Source organism: Manihot esculenta, chromosome 9 (genome assembly GCF_001659605.2).
Source record: "Manihot esculenta cultivar AM560-2 chromosome 9, M.esculenta_v8, whole genome shotgun sequence".
In the NCBI taxonomy this organism is placed as follows: Eukaryota; Viridiplantae; Streptophyta; class Magnoliopsida; order Malpighiales; family Euphorbiaceae; genus Manihot; species Manihot esculenta.
In genome coordinates this window covers 32,927,194-32,949,641 of record NC_035169.2, presented here as the reverse complement: position 1 = coordinate 32,949,641, position 22,448 = coordinate 32,927,194, and the positions used below count along the sequence as shown (strand labels likewise).

Genomic DNA, 22,448 nt, shown 5'->3' with positions numbered 1-22,448 from the left:
GCCTATAGTGGATCTTCTATCACTTTTGGATCCTGTCCAATCAGCATCTGAAAAGCACTCAATTATAGTATGTCTATGATCACTATAGAGTATACCGAGTTCGGCGGTCGCTTTTAGATAACACAGAATTTATTCTAAAGCGGCTTAATGTTTCACTATAGATGTAGATATGAATTGACTTACAACAGTTACTGCAAAAGCAATATCTGGCCGGGTCATTGCTGTAAGGTAACTTAGCTTTCCAATTAACCTCTTGTACCTCTGATCATCAGATGAGTCTCCATCATCCTTCGCGAGGCATGCATTAGGAATCACTGGTGAGCTATAAGGTTTAGCTTTCAACTTCCCATTTTCTGCAAGTAAGTTAAGGACATACTTCCTTTGAGATAAAAAGAATTCTCTTTTTACTCCTTGAAATTTCTACTCTTAAGAAATACTTAAATTGTCCCAAGTCTTTGGTATGAAAACTCGCATGTAAGAAGAATTTGAGAGAAAAGATCTCTGCATAATCATTTTCTGTAACGATAATGTCATCAACATACACAACAAGGGGAATAATACCAACATTTGAATGCCTATAGAAAATTGAATGGGCACACTTGGTCTTTTTTAACCCAAATTCTTGAACATCACTGAACTTGCCCAAACAAACACGAGAATTCAGCTTCAAACCATACAAAAATTTCTTCAAATGACAGAGTTTTCCATACCTCCTTGAGCAACAAACTCAGGTGGTTGCTTTATATACACTTCTTCTTAGAGATCACTATGCAGAAAGACATTTTTGATATCTAACTGGTGTAAAGGCCAATGCTAAGAAGTAGCTAAGGAAATGAACAAGCGAACCGAGGTCATTTTGGCTACAATAGAAAAAGTATCAAAATAATCTACTCCACTGGTTTGTGCATATTCTTTAGCAACAAGACGGACCTTAAGCCTCGCCACAGAACCATCTGGATTGACTTTGATGGAAAAAACTTATTTACAGCCCACAACTTTCTTGCTTTGGAGTAAATCAACTAGTTCCCAAGTATGATTATCATCTAGAGCCTTATCTTCTCAAGCATTGCATCATGCCACCAAAAATGAGATAGGGCCTCTTTAACTGTCTTAGGTAAGGAAATGGAATCTAGAGAGACAATTAAGGAGATAAAAGAGGGAGACAGATGATCATAAGAGAGAAAGTTAGCAACAAAATAGATAGACTTATATTGTCGTTTACCTCTACGAAGATTAATGGGGGATCAAGATCAATCGGTGGTGGATTCGATGGCGAAGAAGATTTTGGTGCAGGACATGTATCATCAGTTACTCTTCTTTTAAAATAAACTTGAACTACTAGTGGTTTAGTAGATGGTTGAATATTAAGAACACCTTCAACAGGTTGTGTCGGAGAAAACACACTTGTGAAGACCTCACTATCTGATGTGATCCTATAGATGAGCCACTCATCTTCCTCTCCCTCACCGGTAGAGGTCTGTGCTGCAGGAAAAAACAAAGAATTTTCTCGGAAAATACTATATCACTTAAGACCAATTACCTGTGGGGTTCTAAAGAATAACACCGATATCCCTTTTGAAGGCGAAAATATCCCAAGAAGATATATTTTAAAGCTTTAGAATCAAGTTTAATTACGTAAGGTCTGATATCTCGAGCATAGCAAGTACTGTAAAAAATTCGTGGTTCCAAAAGAAACAATGACTTATGATAGCGGTTGTCAAAACCGTAAAAAATAAACCTATTATCAATCAACAAAATAACTTGTAGATAGTGGCAATAGGGTCGAACCATAGAGATTTGACACTAAAGACTCTCCTAACTATGACTTGGGCAAAAAGTAAAATAAAATAAAAGGAGGGTTTGTTCGAGATGATAGTATACTAGAATTAAAGCTTAGTAAAAAAAAGCAATAATTAAAAAGATGAATAAATCAATAGGAGAAGGGCTCTAGTTGAAGTATGGATATATTTCAGTTGTTTAGAATTGATCATTGATTTTTTGATACTGCTATTTATTTCAATAAATTAGTTTAGGTTGTGGAAGCCGCTTCTCATAACCAAATTCCTCCTTAGTTTTAGTTTGATTAGGAAACGTTCACTAATCAAACACTAGTTAACAAGTTGCCAAGGAACGTCCTTGGGGTTTTTTATTTTTCAACTATTAACTGTATTAAGACTTAGAGAAACCTAATTCTAACCTTGCCAACCGCGTGGTCAAGTTTAGATTATGCAACCAAGTGTGCTTGTGTTCAAACAATCTAAGCAATTACGGACCTAAATTATTTAAACTAACAATATATTACTTATGCAATTAAAAACAACAGGCCTTAATTGATTCTAATAGCAAAGCAATAATAGCATGAAGAACTAGTTGCATAAATATTGAAAAATAGAAGTTTAACAATGGAGTTTTAAATTTCCCAATTCATCACAAAACTGAAATTTCCCAACTTCAACTAGAAAAGAAGATGTTTAGCCACTCATGGTGGACAAAAATACATAAAAAGAAAGAAGAACAGTAGAGGAAGAGGACTGCCGAAATTCTGCAGTGAATGTGAATTATTTTTGCTGGTTGGTTGCTGTCCCTCTTTATAGGTGAAGAGTCCTGATCCAATTAGGATTTGGAATCCTAATTTGTCTTGGTCTTTTGTAGTATTTTATTCTTTCTTTGCCTTTGTATTTAATCATGAATAAATCTTCTTTTGGAGAAAGTCTTCCTTTGGAGTGGCTTTTGGAGATATCATAGGATTGGTCTTGTGGTGTTTGAAGTAGGATGGGATTCCAATACTTTTTAAATTCTGAATTTCCTTTTTCCCGCGCTGCTGGACTCTTCTGCGTCAGTTTGATTTGGGCAGTTGATTTGCCCAAATCGCTTGTCCAGATCGTAATCGCTTGTCCAGATCGTTTCGGCAAGTCAGTCCCAGTTTTCTGCTTCAGCTTCCTGCGAGTGATTTGGCCAAATCGCTTCGACCCAATCGATTTTCCAGCTTTTTCTGCAATTTTTCTCCAAGTTTTCAGTTTTCTTTTTTTCTGCAAAAACATCATAAAAATATAGATTAAACTAGAAAAATGTGTATTTAAACAGTAATAAAGATAATAAAAATGTGGCTAAATTATGCTTGATTAACTTATTAGGAAATAAAATGCTGTATGGAGTATGACTATTAAGTACCATAGACGGTATGCGAATAATGAGAAAACATGGGGTAGAGACAACGTCAGCTCAGAATTGCTTAGGAACTTGCATTTGGAATAACAGAGCTCGAGCAGTTTCAAGGAGATGCCTATTCTTTCTTTCAGCCACTCTTTGAGCAGGAGTATCAATACATGACGATTGGTGAAAAATACTATGTTGGGCCATAAAAGTCTGAAATGATCCTGACATGTATTCTTTGGCATTTTTACTCCTCAATATATGCATATAAATATTAAACTAATTCTTAATTTCAGCACAAAAGGTAGAAAAGTGAGAAAGCAACTCAAAGCGATTCTTCATAAAATAAATCCAGATCATTCAAGAAAAATCATCAATAAAAGTAACAAAATATCTTATTCCAGTTGTAGACCTAATAGGGCATGGTCTTCAAATGCCTAATGAACTAGTTCAAAAGCAGATTCAGCTCGTTTATTGATTTTCGTACTAAGTAAGATATGATGGTGTTTTGCAAAATGACATGACTCACAATCCAGTGAAAGTGCATCATGAAACTGGGGCATAACTTTTGCAAAAGTGGTAGAGAAGGATGTCCTAACCGGCAATGTGCTTCAAATGAGGAGATTACACTAGAATAAGCAACTCACTGAGGCACCTATGCATCCAAAATGTAGAGACCATCAGATACATGTCCTTTACCAATATTTTTTTCATCATAAGATCCTGGAAAAGACAATGATTAGGAAAGAAAGAGACAACAATTTAGGTCTTTGTTAAATTCATTCACAGAGATTAAATTGAAGGGAAGATTGGATAAACTTAACACGGATCCCAAAACCCTCAACATTACATTGCAACCCATTAGCTATGGTTACAGGAGAATGTATCTTATGTGATTGGAAATTAGAGAATGTATGAGGATTATCTGTCATATGATCCGTGGCACCAGAATCAATGATTGGAAATAAGGCACGTTTTTCTTGACTCAATGATAGTAGTAACCAAAGTGGACTTTTTTAATAGGCCCTGATACTGAGTAGCAGAATTTCCACCTTGATTATTATTTTCCCATCCTCTTATGGTAGCCATAGTCTTACTATCGATAACCATTTTTAAATTTCTAAAACACCGAAAATCAGATTGGAATGAGACCCAATCCAGCAAAGTCATAAACTCCACAGAATACAATACTGCAAGGCACCACTAGGAAAGAGGTGCCAAAACAAAACAGTCACAGGGCTGGAACTGCAAGACAGAGGCAGCAAAAAACACCAGGTGCAACTTCGAGACGTCTTAAACAGTACCCTAAAAATAAATCTCAAAAAATTGAAGGTTCTGATACCATGTAACAAACTAGATTTGTAGGAAATTGTTGTTGTTTTCTCTATTGAACAAGAGTGTTTATATACAGATGACAAGACCTTATTAAGGTAACAAATTATTCTCTTGAAAATCCTCCATTTATCAATTAGTAGTTATCAGCCCTATAATTTTACAATCTATTCTAATTATGTATAGATTATGTTCATACTATAACAATAACTTTTAATTTCTGCAATGTAGATTGTCCGATGGGGTAGATCTGTATATGCAAATATTCAGAAGTTCATCCAGTTTCAACTTTCAGTTAATGTTGCAACCATCATTATAAATATTGTTGCTGCAGTTTTTTCTGGTGAGGTCCCATTGAATACTGTACAGGTACGTCCGCCAATTCCCACACACATGAAAGCAAAGGGCAAATGAAGAAAGTTCTATCCTCTATTCCACGTGTCATTTGATCTGATTGTTCTCTCTCTTGATACAGCTTCTCTGGGTTAATCTAATTATGGACACTCTTGGGGCATTGGCATTGGCTACTGAGCCACCTACAGATCACCTGATGCATAAGCCCCCTGTTGGCCACAGGTGAGAAATTTTATGATGGTTTGCACCTTGGTGGACAGTGAAATGAAAGCTCTGTTGATGGTTACCGTGGTAGTGTTGGCTAATGAATTTGGTTGTTTTACGCTAAGCTAGTGTCATTCTGTTCAAGGAAACAGATCCATTCAACTGTGTTTAGGAATAAGTAAAAGTGGATGCACAAATTTGATAGAAAGAAAGGAGCTCTGTCTATTAGTGTTTAGCAACAAGAGCCATTCTCTCTCCATTTTGATACAGCATTGATTTTCAGATTCAGAGTCTGTTAAAATTGTCCTCTGAGTTTGGGCATAACCATTCCATTTGGTTGGGCTAGTGTGCTTGCATACTTGATTTATATGGTTTGAAAAGTAGCCATCTGAAAATTCAAATGTTCCCCTGGGTTTTCTTTGCTTGTTCATGCTTCTAGTGAGGGTTGAATCACACGAACCATTTGCTTATGCTTCTTGCTTTAATTGTTGAAGCCTATGTGAATGCGTGTTTATATCATATCTTATGCTTTTCAGAGCACCTCTAATAACAAATACCATGTGGAGGAACCTTCTGATACAGGTATATAAAATTCACGTTTCTATTTTAGGTGCTTATCCTCTATAGTTGATGTATTTTCCATCACTTTTACTTGTATGCTTACCACTAATTATATTTGGAAAGTTCAGACAATTTATCAAGCTAGTGTAGTGCTTATCCTTGCTTTTCGAGGGAGGAGTTTATTAGGCCTGCAGTGTGATTCTGCTGCCCATGCAAGCAAAGTGAACCACACCATGATGTTCAATGCATTTGTGTTTTGTCAAGTAAGTCTAATGAATTAATTATTTGTTGGAATTTTCAGTAGTTTCAAATGATTGCAGAATGGATTTTGGGACTTAGCTTCTTTGTATGCATAAAAATTTTAATCCGAAGGTGTCATTATCACGACACAGTAATTCTAGAGCAGCAGGTCCATTAATAATTGGCTTGGGTGCTTGTTTGGGGTAGCTCAAGATTCTTTGATAGGGTCAAGAACTTAAGAATTTTGGGAGAAATTTTTGATTCTATTCCAATTGAATTGATTTTTGCAAGGTTTGATTATTTATACACAAAGAATCAACCTAAATTAGGAATGTTTACGATAAGAATAAAATCTCTTAAATCAAGCCTAATTAGAATTCCAAAGATTTGAATCGTCCTAATTAGAAACTTTCTATGTTGGTCAACACTCCCTTTCAAGTTGGTGCATAGATATCACACGTGCCCAACTTGCAAACCAAGATGTGATAGGTCTTGTTGCTGAACCCTTTGGTAAACTGTAAACACATCAGCTAGCTGTTTATCGAAAGTCACATGATCTAACCTCAAGACACCATTTATTAACTTCTCTTTAATGAAGCTTCGATCAATCTCTATATACTTCATTCAGTCATGTTGAACCGGATTATGAGCTATACTGATGGCAGCTTTGTTGTCACAGTACAATAGTAGTTTGTCTCTCTTCAATAGTTTCAATTCCTCCAACAAACTCTGCAACCATAGGAGTTCACAAATACCTTGTGCCAACGCTCTATATTCCATTTTAGCACTTGATCGAGTAACAACAATTTGCTTTTTGCTTTTCTAAGTGACAAGGTTTCCTCTCACAAGTGTACAATAACCACTAATTGACCTTCTATCGTCAAGAGATCCGGCTCAATCTACATCTGTGAATACATTTATGCGAAGATGACCCTATTTAGAGAATAGGAGACCTTTTCCGGTAGCAGATTTCAAGTATCACAAAATGCGAGAAACAACTTGTATGTGAGACTCACGAGGATCATACATAAATTGACTTACTAAGCTGACTGCATATATTATGTCTGGCCGAGTGTGCGAAAGGTAAATCAGTCTGCCAACCAACCTCTGATATCTGCCCATTTCCACTAATTCACCAATCCTACTTGTAGTTTGTGATTGCTCTCGATGGGAGTTTCTGCTGGTTTGCAACCCAACATACCAGTTTCTTATAAAAGATCCACAATGTATTTTCTCTGAGAAATAAAGATTCCTTTTTTGACCTGGCAACTTCGATTCTCAGGAAATATTTTAATTTTTCTAAATCTTTAATTTCAAACTCCTGAACCAAAAGGTTTATCAGTCGAATCATCTCTTCAGTGTTATCCCCTGTCATTACTATATCATCAACATAGACTAGACTATAAGAAGAGTAATTTTACTTTTATGATGTCATAACTCTACTGAATTGATCAAACCGAGCTCTGGGTGATTGCTTCAATCTATGCAAAGCCTTCTTTACCCTGCACACTTTTTCTTATGCTTTTTCATCAGCAAATCTAGGAGGGCTTTCTATATACACTTCCTTCTTCAAGTCTCCGTGGAGGAATGCATTTTTCACATCAAATTGTTGGAGATTCCGGTCAAGGTTGACAACGCAAGGTAGCAATACTCTGATTGAGTTTATTTTGGTAATAGGGGCAAATGTCTTCTACTAATCCACTCCATAGGTTTGAGTATATCCCTTGGCCACTAGTCTAGCCTTGAATTTTTCAATTGATCCATCTGCTTTGTGTTTCACAGTAAATACCAATTTGCAGCCAACAAGTTTCTTTCCAAGTGGGAGAATGACAAGCTCCCAGGTTTCATTTTTGCCCACTGCTTTCATCTCTTCAATCATTGCTTCCTTTCATTTAGGATCTGCAAGAGCTTTATTCCAATCTTGTGGAATAGACATAGAGAAAATAGATAAGGCAAAGGCTCTATAGGATGGAGACAAAATAATAAGAGAGAAAATTAGAAATAAAATGCTTTATACAAGATCTAACTCATTTTCTTTGAGCAATTGGTTTATTTAGATCATCAAGGGGTTCAAGATTTAGGGATGATTCACCAGATGGAGAAGAGGAAGATTCATGACACTGAGTAGGCTGCACAATGGCTTTTTTCTGCTTCTGTTTTGTCTCTTCTTGAGTATCTCTTTAAATCTGGTTTATCCAAACGCCCAATTTGATCACCAATAATCTCTCCCTGTATAATAGTCTCCATATCACTAAAAGTCTCTCCTGTATAGTAGTCTCCTCTAGAGTAAAACATTCTAGAGTTATAGGACTAAAAATTATCTTTTCTCTCATTGTCCTCCCCTTGAAGAGGTGATGAGTAGCATTGAAGTAAAGTTCAGTCTCTCTAAATATAATATCCATATTGATAAAGTATTTTATAGATGGAGGGTGGTAACACTTGTAACCCTTCTGTGTGGGAGAGTACCCAACAAATACACATTTAATGGTTCTCGGATCGAGCTTCCCACTTGTCCTAGTATGAACAAACTCGTGCATCCAAAGGCCTTTGGTGGAACAATATAAGCATTTTTCCCTTATAGTACCTCTAAAGGGCTTTTAAGAGCAAGAGTTTTGAGAAGTATTCTATTAATGAGATAAGTTGTGGCTAAGACTGCATCTTTCTAATAGGTTTTTGAAAGGTTCATGGTGAAAAGGAGAGATCGGGCTACCTTCAATAGGTGTTTTTTTTTTTTCAGCAACACCATTTTGGGCACTAGTGTAAGGACAACTAGTTTGATGCAGTATCCCATTACACACCAGATAAGCAGAAAAACGACCATCCATGTACTTTGTACCATTGAGTACAAATTATCTTAGCATCAAATTGAGTACAAATTATCTTTTGAAAAGATTGAAAGCAAGAAACCACATCACTCTTTGCTTTTATCAAATAAATTCAAGTCAAGCGAATGCAAAAATCAATAAAAGTAACAAACCAACGATTACCAGAGTGTGATCAGCACTTCTGTTGGTAACCAGAAGACATCATGGCTCTGTTAAACCTGTCAAACCAAGCTCTGGGAGATTGTTTTAGCCCATATAAAGTCTTTTTTAACCTGCATACCTTTCCTCGTGTATTCTCATCAGCGAACCCAGAATGGATTTCCATGAACACTTCTTCCTGTAAATCTTCATGGAGGAAAGCATTCTTCACATCAAACTGTTGCAAGTCCCAGTCTAAGTTAGCTGTGCAAGATAATAGGACTCTGATTGAGTTCATTTTTGCAACTAAGGTAAATGTCTCTTGATAATTCACTCCATAGGTTTGGGCAAATCATTTAGCAACTAATCTGGCTTTAAACCGTTCAATTGTGCCATCAGCTTTGTGTTTCACCGTGAACACCTATTTACAGCCAATGAGTTTCTTTCCAGGTGGGAGAGTGACAAGCTCCAAAGTCTCATTTTTAGCCAATGGTTTCATCTTTTTAATCATTGCTCCCTTCTATTTAGGATCTGTTAGAGCTTCCTTCCAATCCTGTGGAATAGACACAGAGGAAATAGACAAGGTAAAGGCTCTATAGGAGGGAGACAAGGATTCATAAGAAACAAAGTTAGAAATAGGATGTTTAGTATAAGATTAAACCCCTTTTCTTTGTGCAATAGGTTTTTTTAAGTCATTGAAGCATTCGAGAGTTGTGGTTAACTCACCGGAAAAAGATTATCGACTCTGAGTAGATTGCATAATAGCTTTTTCTGCCTTGTCTCTCCTCGAATTTCTCCTCAAATCTGGCTTGTCTGAACGTCTAATTCTCTCTCTTTGATTGGACATCTCCCTCGATCTACTAGAATTCAATCTCTCTAGCTGAACTATATCATTTAGAATCACAGAATTCGGGATCACCTCTTCTTGCTCATTATTCTCCCCCAGAAGAGATGATGAGTGGGTGGTACTGAAGTAGGGTTCAGTTTATCGGAATGTAACATCCATACTGACAAAGTATTTTCTAGATGGAGGGTAATAACACCTGTATCCCTTCTGTATTGGAGAATACCCAATAAACACACATTTAAGGGCTTTGGGGTCCAACTTCCAAGCCGTCTTAGTATGAACAAAGCAAACACACCCAAATACTTTTGGTGAAACAATGTATGAATTCTTCCCTAATAGAACCTCCAAAGAACTCATAAAGTTAATGGTCTTGAGGGCCATTCTATTGATAAGATAAGCAAATACAAGGACTGTATCTCCCCAATATGTTTTGGGTAGATTCATAGTGAATATAAGAGATCGAACTACCTCCAATAGATGTCTATTTTTCCTTTCAACAATGTCATTTTGAGCACTAGTATAAGGACAACTAGTCTAGTATACTATCTCATTATTTTCCAAATAAGCAGACAAACTACCATCCATGTATTCTCTTCCATTGTCAGTTTTCAAAATTTTCACCTTAGTATCAAATTGAGTATAAATCATCTTCTGAAAAGATTGAAAATAAGAAAAAAAATCACTTTTAGCTTTAATCAAATAGACCCAAATCATTGGAGTACAACAATTAATAAAGGTAACAAACTATCAATTACTAGATAAGGAGACAGTTTGAGTAGGCCCCCAAACATCAGAATGAATAGTCACAAAAGGAATTTGGCTTTTATTATGACTCAAAGGATAGGAGGATCTCGTGTGCTTAGCATACTCACATGCATCACAAAATAGAGAACCAAACTGAGTTCTTGCAAACAAATTAGGATAAAGTTTTACTAAGACAAAATGATGGATGTTTTAACCGCCTGTGTCACTGTATTATTTCCTGATTGACATCCTTATTTTGTCCAAAATAGGCTTGAGATATCGGAGAACCTGGATTACATTCCAACATATATAATCCATCATGCAGCCTACCATTGCCAATCCTCTTCCCTGTGCGAAGATCCTGAATAACACAATGATCAAGAAAGAATTTAATTTTACAGTTAAAAGCATTGGTGATAGCACTGACTGATAAAAGATTGACAGAAAAGTAGGGAACATGAAGGACAAATGATAATTTAATATTGAGTGTGTAAAGAACAGAACTTGTTTCGGATATGGGAGTAAAAGAGCCATCAATAATTTTGATACTGTCTTTGGTTAGAGAAGAAAAATAATTGAGAAAGTCTTTAGAAGAGCTTGCCATGTGTCTATATGAGATAGGAGGCGCTTGAGACTCTGAATTTCATAAGGGGAAAGGAACTCAGTCGCTGTTGTCTCCTTAAAGGGCTCTTCCATAGTTTCTGCTAAATTAGCGTGAGTTCTGGAGGTACCTCATTTCCCCTCACGGCCTCTATTGGGACGACCATGTAACTTCCAACAAGTCTCCTTAGTATGCCTCGGTTTCCCACAATAGTTACTGTTGACTTATTTGCTGATCCTAATTGATTTTAGGGATGTGATTTGATTTGATTAGGATTCTTAATTATCTCTGTAATTATTATTTGATTATTTGCTTCCTGTTTAGATATAATTCATTGTGTATAAATAGTCATATAGACCAATTGTAAAGATTAAGAGTGATACAAGAATTCTATAAATTTTTCTAAAATTCTTCAGAGTTTTTTCTTGATTTTAGGGTTCAAATTTAATTTTTTCCTCTTTAGGGTTTCAAAATCCTAGATCTACCTTTTTTGGTACTAACTTATCTAGGAGTCTTTTCTCCTCTCACCGCCGGTACCAGGACTGTCGCCGGCCGATCGTCCAGTTCCGATGCCAGAAAAGTCTGTGCGTGAGCGTGACCCATCGCGTCCTGGTGCGTGACCAATTGCTTGAGGCTGCTTTGCCGCTCCGATCACTCCGGCAACGATTCCGACCATCTTTCCGGCCTTCCCGTGCCGCTACCCAGTCTTTTGGTGAATTGATTGGGCTCTCTTGTGTGTACAACCTTGGTACCTCCTATTCTTTCACGGTTCATAAATCTTTACCATGGCAGAAGGTAAAAGGGTCTCGATTCCTAACTCTGATTACTCGTCCTCCGGTGTAAAGTCGGGTAATGCTTCCTCTCTTAATAATATTCCATGGATTATTGATTCTGGTGCGAATAGACACATGACAGGCTCTTCTAAAGGCTTTCTCAATTATTTTCCTTCTCTTACCAAAGATAGTGTCAGAATTGCTGATGACTCTTTTACTCCCATATCTGGAACAGGTTCTGTTATTTACACATCCAACATTAAATTATCATCTATCCTTCATGTTCTCCACTTTCCTGTCAACCTTTTATCTGTCAGTGCTATCACCAATGCCCTTAATTATAAAATTGAATTCTTTCCTGATCATTATGTTATTCAGGATCTTCGCACAGGAAAGAGGATTGACAATGGTAGACTGCATGATGGATTATATATGTTGGAGGGTGATCCAGGTTCTTCGATATCTCAAGCCTGTTTTGGAGAAAATAAGGATGTCAATCAGGAAATAATACAGTGGCACAGACGGTTAGGGCATCCATCATTTTTTATCTTAGAAAAACTTTATCCTAATTTGTTTGCTAGAACTCAGTTTGATTCTCTATTTTGTGATGCTTGTGAGTATGCTAAACATACTAGAACATTCTATCCTTTGAGTCATAATAAAAGTCAAATTCCTTTCACCACTATTCATTCTGATGTTTGGGGGCCTACTCAAACTGTCTCCTTGTCTGGTAATCAATGGTTTGTCACCTTTATTGATTGTTGCACTTGAATGACTTGGGTCTATTTGATTAAAGCTAAAAGTGATGTCTTTTCTTGTTTTCAATCCTTTCATAAGATGGTTTGTACTCAATTTGATACTAAGGTGAATTTTTTGAGAACTGACAATGAAAAAGAATACATGGATAGTAGCTTTTCTGCTTATTTGGAGAGTAATGGGATAGTACACCAGACTAGTTGTCCTTATACTAGTGCTCAAAATGGCGTTGTTGAAAGGAAAAATAGGTATCTATTGGAGGTAGCTCGATCTCTTATGTTCACCATGAATCTACCCAAAGCATATTGGAGAGATGCCATCCTTGCATCTGCTCATCTTATCAATAGAATGCTTCTCAAAACCCTTGACTTTATGAGTCCTTTGGCGGTTCTACAAGGGAAGAATTCATATATTGTTCCACTAAAAGTATTTGGGTGCATTTGCTTTGTCCATACTAGGACGACAGAGAAATTAGATCCCAAGACCCTTAAATGTGTGTTTGTTGGGCGTTCTCCAACACAGAAGGGATACAAGTGTTATCATCCTTCCCTCTAGGAAATACTTAGTCAGTATGGATGTTACCTTTCGAGAAACTGAACCCTACTTCAGTACCACCCACTCACCTCTTCAGGGGGAGAATAATGAGCAAGAAGAGGTGATTCCGAATTCTGTGATTCTGAATGATATGGTTCAACTAGAAAGTTTGAGTTCTTGTAGATAGGGGGAGATGTCCAGTCAGGGAGAGAGAATTGGTCGTTTGGACAAACCAAATTTGAGAAGGTATTCAAGAAGAGACAAGGCAGAAGAAGCCATTATGCAGTCTACTCAGAGTCAAGAATCTTCTTCTGGTGAGTTACCCACAGCCCTTGAATGCTCCAATGACTTAGATAAACCTATTGCACAAAGAAAAGAGGTTAGATCTTGTACTAAATACCCTATTTCTAACTTTGTTTCTTATAAATCGTTGTCTCCTTCCTATAGAGCTTTTCTCTTGTCTATTTTCTTTGTGCCTATTCCGCAGAATTGGAAGAAAGCTCTTGCAGATCTTAAATGGAAGGAAACAATGATTGAAGAGATGAAAGTATTGGCTAAAAATGAGACCTGGGAGCTTGTCACTCTCCCACCTAGGGAGAAACTTGCCGACTATAAATGGGTGTTCACAGTGAAACACAAAGCTGATGGCACAATTGAACGGTTTAAGGCCAGATTGGTTGCTAAAGGATTCACCCAAACCTATGGAGTGGATTACCAAGAGACATTTGCCCCAGTGAGTTCTGTTATCATGCACAGCCAACTTGGACTGGGACTTGCAATAGTTTGATGTGAAGAATGCTTTCCTCCATGGAGATTTAGAGGAAAAAGTGTTCATGGAAATTCCTTTTGGGTTCGCTGATGAGAAGACATAAGAAAAGGTGTGCAGGTTAAAAAAGGCTTTGTATGGGCTAAAACGATCTCCCAGAGCTTAGTTTGACAGATTTAGCAGAGCCATGATGTCCTTTAGTTACCCACAAAGCAATCCTGATCAAACTCTATTTATCAAACATCACAAGGGTAAGATCACCCTTCTTATTGTTTATGTTAATGATATAGTGGTGACAGGTAATGACAAAGAGAAAATGGCTCAACTAAAGAGGTTGTTGGCTCAGGAATTTGAAATCAAAGATCTAGAAAAACTGCAATATTTCCCAGATATCGAGGTGGCTAGATCATAAAAAGGAATTTTCATCTCCCAAAGAAAGTACATTCTAGATCTTTTGGAAGAAACTGGTATGATGAGCTGTTGTTAAATTTGGCCAGGCCTAACTCACCCCAAAAGCTAGCTCAAGGAGAAGGATTGCCTATGGCCCATATAAGGGGCACATTACCCCTTTCTACAACCGATGTGGGATTCAACACACCCCCTCACGCCCAGAATTCCTACTGGTGCGTGGCATATTTATGGGGTGCCCAATATCGGATGGGGAGGCTCTGATACCATGTTAAATTTGGGCCAGGCCTAACTCACCCCAAAAGCTAGCTCAAGGAGAAGGATTGCCTATGGCCCATATAAGGGGCACATTACCCCTTTCCACAACCGATGTGGGATTCAACAGCTGTAAACCAGCATAATCTCCCATTGAAAGTAATCATAAGCTGGAAGCAGAAATTGGTGAGTCCGTGGATATTGAAAGATACCAGTGATTGGTAGAAAGATTAATTTATCTCTCACGCACTCGACCAGATATTGCCTATGCTGTTAGCTTAATCAGTCGATTCATGCATGACCCTCGTGAGACTCATATGCAAGTTGTACTTCGCATCTTAAGATACCTAAAGTCTGCACCAGGGAAATGGCTTCTTTACTCCAGACATGGTCACCTCCGAGTTGAAACTTTTACAAATGCAGATTGGGCAGGATCTCTCGATGACAGGAGATCCACCTCTGGCTACTGCACAGTTGTGGGAGGGAACCTTGTCACTTGGAGGAGCAATAGCCCAAGGTGTGTATGAACTCTTATGGTTACAGAAGTTATTGGAGGAGTTGAGGTTGCTCGAGAGAGATAAGATAACTTTGTATTGTGACAATAAAACTGCTATAAGTACAGCACAAAATCCAGTTCAACATGACTGGACGAAGCACATTGAAATTGATTGGCACTTCATTAAAGAAAAATTAACAGACGGTGTCTTGAGCTTAGTTCATGTGGCTTCTACTGGGCAACTTGCGGATGTGTTTACTAAAGGGCTCAACAACAAGATCTATCATAATCTGATTTGCAAGTTGGGTATGTGCGACATCTTTGCACTAACTTGAGGGGGAGTGTTGACTTATTTGCTGATCCTAACTGATTTTAGGGATATGATTTGATTTGATTTGATTTGATTAAAATCCTTAATTATCTCTGTAATTATTATTTGATTATTTGTTTCCTGTTTAGATATAATACTTTGTGTATAAATAGTTATATAGACCAATTGTAAAGATTAAGAGTGAAATACAAGAATTCTCTAAATTTTTCCAAAATTCTTCGGTTACAGTGTAGGTGATCTTTCTCAAAATTAAGAGGTTGCGGTGTGCTCAAACTAATAGTCAATCCAGCTTTTTTAACTGGTGTAGATAGAGTATAACATGTCAACGACTTTTCTCTTGTTGAATATGGACGTGGGCCTCATTTAGAGAAGGAAAATGATTTCTTCCCAATGCTTGGACCCGAATTGGATCATATTCGTTATTCAATCCTGCAAGAAAATCATAGACCTGCTCATTTTCAATCATTCTCCGAAATTTGACTACATCTCCAGTACAGTCTGCCTGGAAGTCTTGATGGTAATCAAGTTCCTGGCGTAAGCCACATAACTCAGAATAAAATTGGGAGATAGTCATTTCTCCTTGCTTAGTATCATGGATCTTATTCCGAATATCATAAATTTGGGTATCATTCTCAATCTTGGAATAAGTTAAGGACAAGGCCTTCCATATTTTTGCTGCAGTATCAATTAAAAAATAGGACTTAGAGATATGAAGTTGCATAGAGTTAAGTAATCATGTCATAACAAGACAATTAGCCGAGTCCCATTGAGGAAAATTTGAATCACTTTCATCCAGTTGCTTCTTATTACCAGTGACATAGCCTTGCAGTCCTCTAGTCTTGATAAACAACAAGCAAGACCTTGACCAAACAAGATAATTGGTTCAATCAAGTTTTATGGGACTAATTTGCAAGGAAGGATTAGCAGAGTTAGGAATCAAGACCCTTTTACCTTCTACTATCGAGACTCGTTTACCTTCTGCCATGGTAAAAACAAAGTGAACCATGAAAAAATAGTGGTTACCCAAGGTTGTACACACAAGATAGCCCAACCGAAGTAGCGGCACGGGAAGGTTGGAAAGACGATCGAAATCGTTGCCGGAGTGATCAGAGCGGTGAAGCAGCGTCAGGTGATGTATCACGCGCTGGGAAGGGAAGGCGTGTGAGCCTCACGCATGGGCTTTTCCGGTGTCAGAGCTGGCATTCGGGCCGGCAATTCCCCTGGTGCTGGCGGTGAGAGGTGCAAAGTCTCCTAAATGAGTTAGTACCAAAAAGGTAGATATAGTATTTTGAAACCCTAAAGAGGAAAAAAATTGAATTTAAGCCCTAAAATCAGGAAAAAGCTTTGATACAATGAAAAATTTTGGAAAAGTTTAGAATATTCTTGTATTTCACTCTTGATCTTTGCAATTGGTTTAAATGACTATTTATATACAAAAAATTATATCTAAACAGGAAGCAAATAATCAAATAATGATTACAGAGATAATTAAGGATCCTAATTAAATCAAATCATATCCCTAGAATCAGCAAATAAGTCAACAGTTGGGGTATTCATGCATGGGGTGGAAAGGTTGTCTACATTTGTAACAGTGGCTTTTGGCTCTTAAATCAAGGAACTCTTGGTGAGAATAGTGCCTTGTACCTCTGAAAGGAGGAGAAAGTCGAGAAGAGTGTGGTGAGGAAGGCGGTTGTGATGAAGGCAGTGGCAGGGATTTTGGTAGAGGAGTTGATTTAGCAGAAGGTGTTGTGTTAGAGGAGACAAAAGGTGGGGAAGGTAGGGATTGGGTTGGTGAAATAAAGGTGATTGGGCTGGACTTATAAACTGAGTTACTGACCTATCTTGACCCATTGGTAAAAGGAGAAGGCCGCCGATGGATACCATCTCCTGTCGGCTTGGCGTGGATAAGAGAAGGCTCGGAAAATTGCAGTTCTGTCTCAATATCTCGAGCAAGAGTCATCGTTCGGGTAATATCGAGGGTTTCATGAGAACGGATTCTAACTCGAATTTCATCCTTGAGTCCGCTTAAGAAAAATCCCATATATGGTTGATTAGTCAAACCACCAATCTAGGTTGTAAGGGCAACAAATTCATTAACATAGTGTCGATGCAGGACGCTGCCGGACGATCGCCAATCGTTCATATGGATTGATACAGCGATCTTCGCCATAATGAATTAGGAGTTCTTGAATAAATTGATTCCATGAAAGAGTGGCATGACGTTGGCGTAACCAACGCATCCAATGTAAGGCAGCTCCTTCCATACAAACAAAGGCGAGTTGGACTTTTAGATTTTCAGAAGTTTGATGGAGAGTGAAATATTGTTCAGCCCGAGCAATCCATCCCACGGAGTCATTGCTGTCAAAATTTGGGAGTTCAATCTTTTTAACAATAAGGAATCATAGGTAATGAATACCTGACTATGCTGTTGAGGAATAGAGGTGTTGCCGGAGGTTGGGGAAGGGTGAGAAGTAGCAGCATCCTCTGTTATAGCCTTCCCATGAGACACGGAAGTGATGAGTGATTCCAGTCTATCAAATCTTTGCTCTTGTTCTGGTTTACAAGTGGACAGATGTTGACCTTGATTGATCTTGAGAGTGGCAAACAGCGCTTTCGTATCATGTAAGCTCCTCTCTATTTGATCTATTCGTCCTCCATTCTGGTTTTGGGCATGAGGGGAAAAGCGCCAGCAGGTCGGACCAATTGATAGAGTTAGGAACTTAATCAAGGGCTGCAAGAGACAGAAATGGAAAAATATTTGTATTGAGCTTTCTAGTAATCAAAAACTCGATTTCAGGAGTGTCTCTCGACTAACAAGGTTACCCCCAGCCTAAGCAGAAAGAAGAAAATACATAGCACGCCTCTTCTCTCACTATACTTATTTATACACACCCTCACCAGCTGTCTTGTCCTTATATCCGAGATTCCGGGTAACTGATTTCTACTATTTTGCCAAGTGTCCTCCATCCAATTCCCCGGCCCTTGCCTTGTTATTTCTGAATCGTTTCCTGTAATAGACCCTTAGCGGAATGGCCTTTGGGCTTGGGTTCATAATCTGATCTCTATCAGAAAGCTTGTATTGACTGGCAATGGAAGAAACTACAAGTTTATTACTGCAACACTCTCACACTACTAGAGACCAGAATGTTAAAGGAACCAAGCAAATAAAACGACTCCTAAGAGCACAGGAAAAGCTTTCCGTGCAGAGACGAATCCTGCCCCCCTAAACACAGAAATAACGATACCTTTTCCGATCCCCTTTCCATGCTCCTCTTCCTCTATTTATACAAATTTCTGCTCTCTTTGCTAGTTGTCCTGTCACATGTTTCCACATTCAATTCTCTCCAACAAACCTTATCTTTTCTGTTATAATATTCTAGAATACTTCACATTCCTATCATTCTTCAAATCTTGAGACTAGTTATATGGGTTCTTTCCTCTGCTCAACTTCGTTTAGGATTTCTTACAGTAAAGTCTGAGAATTTGCATAACCATGCATCTGTTAGCTTGTCTTTTCTTGTGTCGCTGTGCATCCATTCTTGTTCCATGAGGCTTATCCATTTGAATGGTTTGCATCTATATTATGATAGTAGCTCCAATTGATTGACTGTCATTGTTGGCCTCTCATCTTGAACCTTGGAACTTTTTAGTTTACCGTTCATGAACATCTCACTTCTAGCAGTTCTGCACCATGGTAGCAACGTCTGCTGTATGAGTCTCATATTTCATTCTGTTTCCATAAGTTTAGTGTTGGAACAGCTAATTTACCAGCTGATTACATTCTTATTTCTTGTTTGCATTATTGACCACGAAGAGGGTTCATGTGTACAAGTGATAGAATGCAAAGTAGCTAATTGTTTGAATTGCAGATCTTCAATGAATTTAATGCACGGAAACCAGATGAAAAGAACATTTTTAAAGGAATCACAAAGAACCATTTGTTCATGGGGATAGTTGCAGTAGAAGTAATTCTTCAGGTAAGAGTTTTCTTAGTTTCCACAATTTATTTTGGCTTTTCTTATATTCCATGGTTATCCATATCTCTGGTGTTTTACAGGTTATTATAGTTGAGTTCAATGGGAAGTTTACTTCAACAGTGCGGCTTAACTGGAAGCAATGGTTGGTCTCAGTTGCTATTGGTTTTATGAGGTCAGCAACTGCAGTCCTTTAATTGTAAATGAATCATTTCAAACATTACCATGTAATTGTAAAACCAGGCAAACTGTATATACACATGGCTAATTTACAGGGACTTTTCACTAACAGTAAAGTACATAAGCTTTATTTTGTAACATAAAATCCCTCCAACTTCTATTTAAGTAACATAAAACCCTATTGCTCCTATAATAGCAAGTTTCTAAGTTTCTTTGCTGCACCTATAATAGCAAGTTTCTTGCTGATGTAGCATCTATTAAATTAAAAATATATATATATTTTCTTTCTTATGTATAATATTAAATTAATTTTTATAATTTTTTTACTCGATACTTTTCTTTTGTTTCTGAAATCTATTGCTTAGTTCAAAATCTCTTTTGCTAACTGGAATTAAAGAATTAGTAGATTCATTCCGTCCAAAATGGGAATGAGTTTGGGTTATGAATTTATAATCCGATAATCATTTGATTGATTTAAAAAAAAATTAAAAACATTAATTAAATATTATATATGTAAGAGAATATATATATTATTTAAAAATAGCTTAAAAACATATTATAGGTGAAATCGGGTTTTATGTTGCCTAAATATAAATTGAAGAGTTTTATATTACAAAATGAAATTGATATAATCTACTGTTACAACGTCTAAATTGATGTATCGTTTGTGTAAATTACCCATATACACATACATATTGTCTGTTTAACAAGTAATGTGAAGTCCACATTTTGTTCTTCAACTAGCAGCTGGCCGCTCGCATTTGCTGGCAAACTGATACCCGTACCAGAGAACCCCTCTCTGTCCAAGTTCCTTTCAAGGAGATTTCGCCGGCTTAGAAAATTCCTAGCAATCTGTTAGTTCATCATTTGATTCTCAAAATTTTGATTAATTTTGCGCTAATTGTTCACTGTATTTATGCTTTTTTACTACTTGTTGTGACTTCCAGGTTAATCACCTGAAGCCATGAGGATTTTACAGCACTGACGTCTTCATTACTGGTAAATGGAAAAGAGAATAGAAGAAGCAGAAGGACAATGAAAACAACCACGTATTTAGAGGCATACATTGTAAAAATTGTATAGGTGAAAATGAAATGATGGATTGAGATGATTCTTTTTATATCGCCATACGAGTTTATGGTGATTGTTATTGAAAATAATAGAACTATGCTTATAGATTGTGTGATATTTTTTAGAAAATATTTATATGCCTAGTTTTTGTAAATTAAATTGATGTTCTAATTAATTTGAAATTTTTATTTCCAATCAAATGAATCAATCTTGGAGCAATTAGGATTTTTTTAGATACAATTTCCCTTTTTTCATATATAATTTAATATTATCAATATATTGATATATTTCTTTACAATATTTGCATTCCTGTGTCCACCCAAAGGATAAGCATATATATAACTTTGAAAAATATAATATTAAGAGATTGTTTGATTTAATTTATAAATATTAGTTATTTGAAAAGTTATTGTGTATTAAAATGTTTAGAAACAGTTGATAAGCGGTTGACACGTTTAAAAATATAAATTAAACGAGGGGAATACAACAATTAATTTGATTAAACATTTATAATTTAATATTTATAAATGATAAAATTAAAAATTAGTTTATAAGTTAAATTTGCAAATTTATAAAATGTTATAAATAAACAGTAGGTTTATAAGCTAGTTGGAACCTGTAAACTGCAACAAATATCTAGTTATGTTGCTCCCGGCCATTAGAAAAAGTTTGAACATCATACATATCACTAAAGTTTAAAAAATTTTTCTGTTAAGAGATATCCTACCTGCAAAAGTGTGGTAACATATGGTAAGAATTGTTATCTCATGGGTCAATCCATTTTTTAATTTTAATTTTTTTTTTAAAATTTTGAAGGGCAACTTGAACGCATTTGTGTCTTGATAGCATGAGTTATATTGAATTCGATTTATTAAGTATAGGTTTTAAATTTTTTAATAAAAATATAATTATACTATACTTATAAATAGTTCCATCTACTTTACTCATTTTTTATCTTTTTATTTAGAGAAATTTACAATTTAATTCCTAAATATTGTTATTATTAACAAGTCAGTCCTTGCATTTCAAAAACCTATTAAAACGTAATTATCTTTTCTCTCCATTAATAAAATAGTCATTCCATCATATTTTCCATTAAAAATAGATAAAAGATGAGAGAGAATTTTTAAAATTCAAATTTGCCCTCAACTAAAATCCCTTATTTAGTTCTTAGATATTGCTATTATTAACAAGTCAGTCTCTACATTTTCAGAAATCTATTAAAACGTTCTTATCTTTTCTCAAATCTATTAAAATGTTCTTATCTTTTCTCATATCTATTAAAACGTCTTTATCGTTTCTTTCCATCAATGAAATAGTCTCTATCTTTTCTCATATCTATTAAAACGTCCTTATTGTTTCTTTCCGTCAACGAAATAGTCCATATCTTTTCTCACATCTATTAAAACATCCTTATCATTTCTTTTCGTCAACGAAATAATCTCTCCTCCTCAAAAAAGAAGACAAAGAAGAAGAAAAAGATGACGATGATGAAGGAGAAGAAGAAGAAGAAAAAAGATATTGAACGATAGAATTTGTGAATGATTTAATTGTTGTATATTCTTCTCCGGAAAGGAGGTTATATATAGATACATTTACAACATAAAATCAGGAGACAAAAAGGAAGCAATCATATTCTAAGAAAACAAGATAAACCTATACAAAAAATAATATATATCAGATCTGTTAATTGTGCAAATCCCTATAATTACGTAATTTACTCCTAATTAGGCCGTTCATTCCAACACTCCCCCCTCAAGTTGGAGCATTGATATCTATCATGCCCAACTTGTCAACCATATCATGGAATATCTTCCCAGACACTGTTTTTGTGAGTTCATCAGCTAACTGGTCTTCTGACTTGACAAACTGAAGCTGTATAATCTTCTGGTCTAGCTTTTCTTT

The 22,448-nt window shown here is 36.4% G+C and overlaps 1 protein-coding gene across 2 annotated transcripts in view; it reads left to right on the top strand.

Annotated features, from left to right (window-relative positions):
• The window catches only part of LOC110622209 (calcium-transporting ATPase 10, plasma membrane-type), a 35,993-nt gene extending 15,333 nt beyond the window's left edge, over positions 1 to 20,660 (top strand). Inside the window, exons 29-36 of one of the 2 annotated variants that reach the window (XM_043959570.1) lie at positions 4,717 to 4,854; positions 4,961 to 5,061; positions 5,580 to 5,625; positions 5,733 to 5,867; positions 19,188 to 19,295; positions 19,376 to 19,467; positions 20,220 to 20,326; positions 20,420 to 20,660. In XM_043959570.1, the coding sequence (XP_043815505.1) occupies positions 4,717 to 4,854; positions 4,961 to 5,061; positions 5,580 to 5,625; positions 5,733 to 5,867; positions 19,188 to 19,295; positions 19,376 to 19,467; positions 20,220 to 20,326; positions 20,420 to 20,424 (732 nt within the window). In that variant the 3' untranslated portion in view covers positions 20,425 to 20,660. Of the gene's footprint in view, positions 1 to 4,716; positions 4,855 to 4,960; positions 5,062 to 5,579; positions 5,626 to 5,732; positions 5,868 to 19,187; positions 19,296 to 19,375; positions 19,468 to 20,216; positions 20,327 to 20,419 lie in introns of both variants that reach the window. The other variant, XM_021766641.2, reaches the window with a different exon arrangement.
• The last annotated feature ends 1,788 nt before the right edge of the window (positions 20,661 to 22,448 follow it).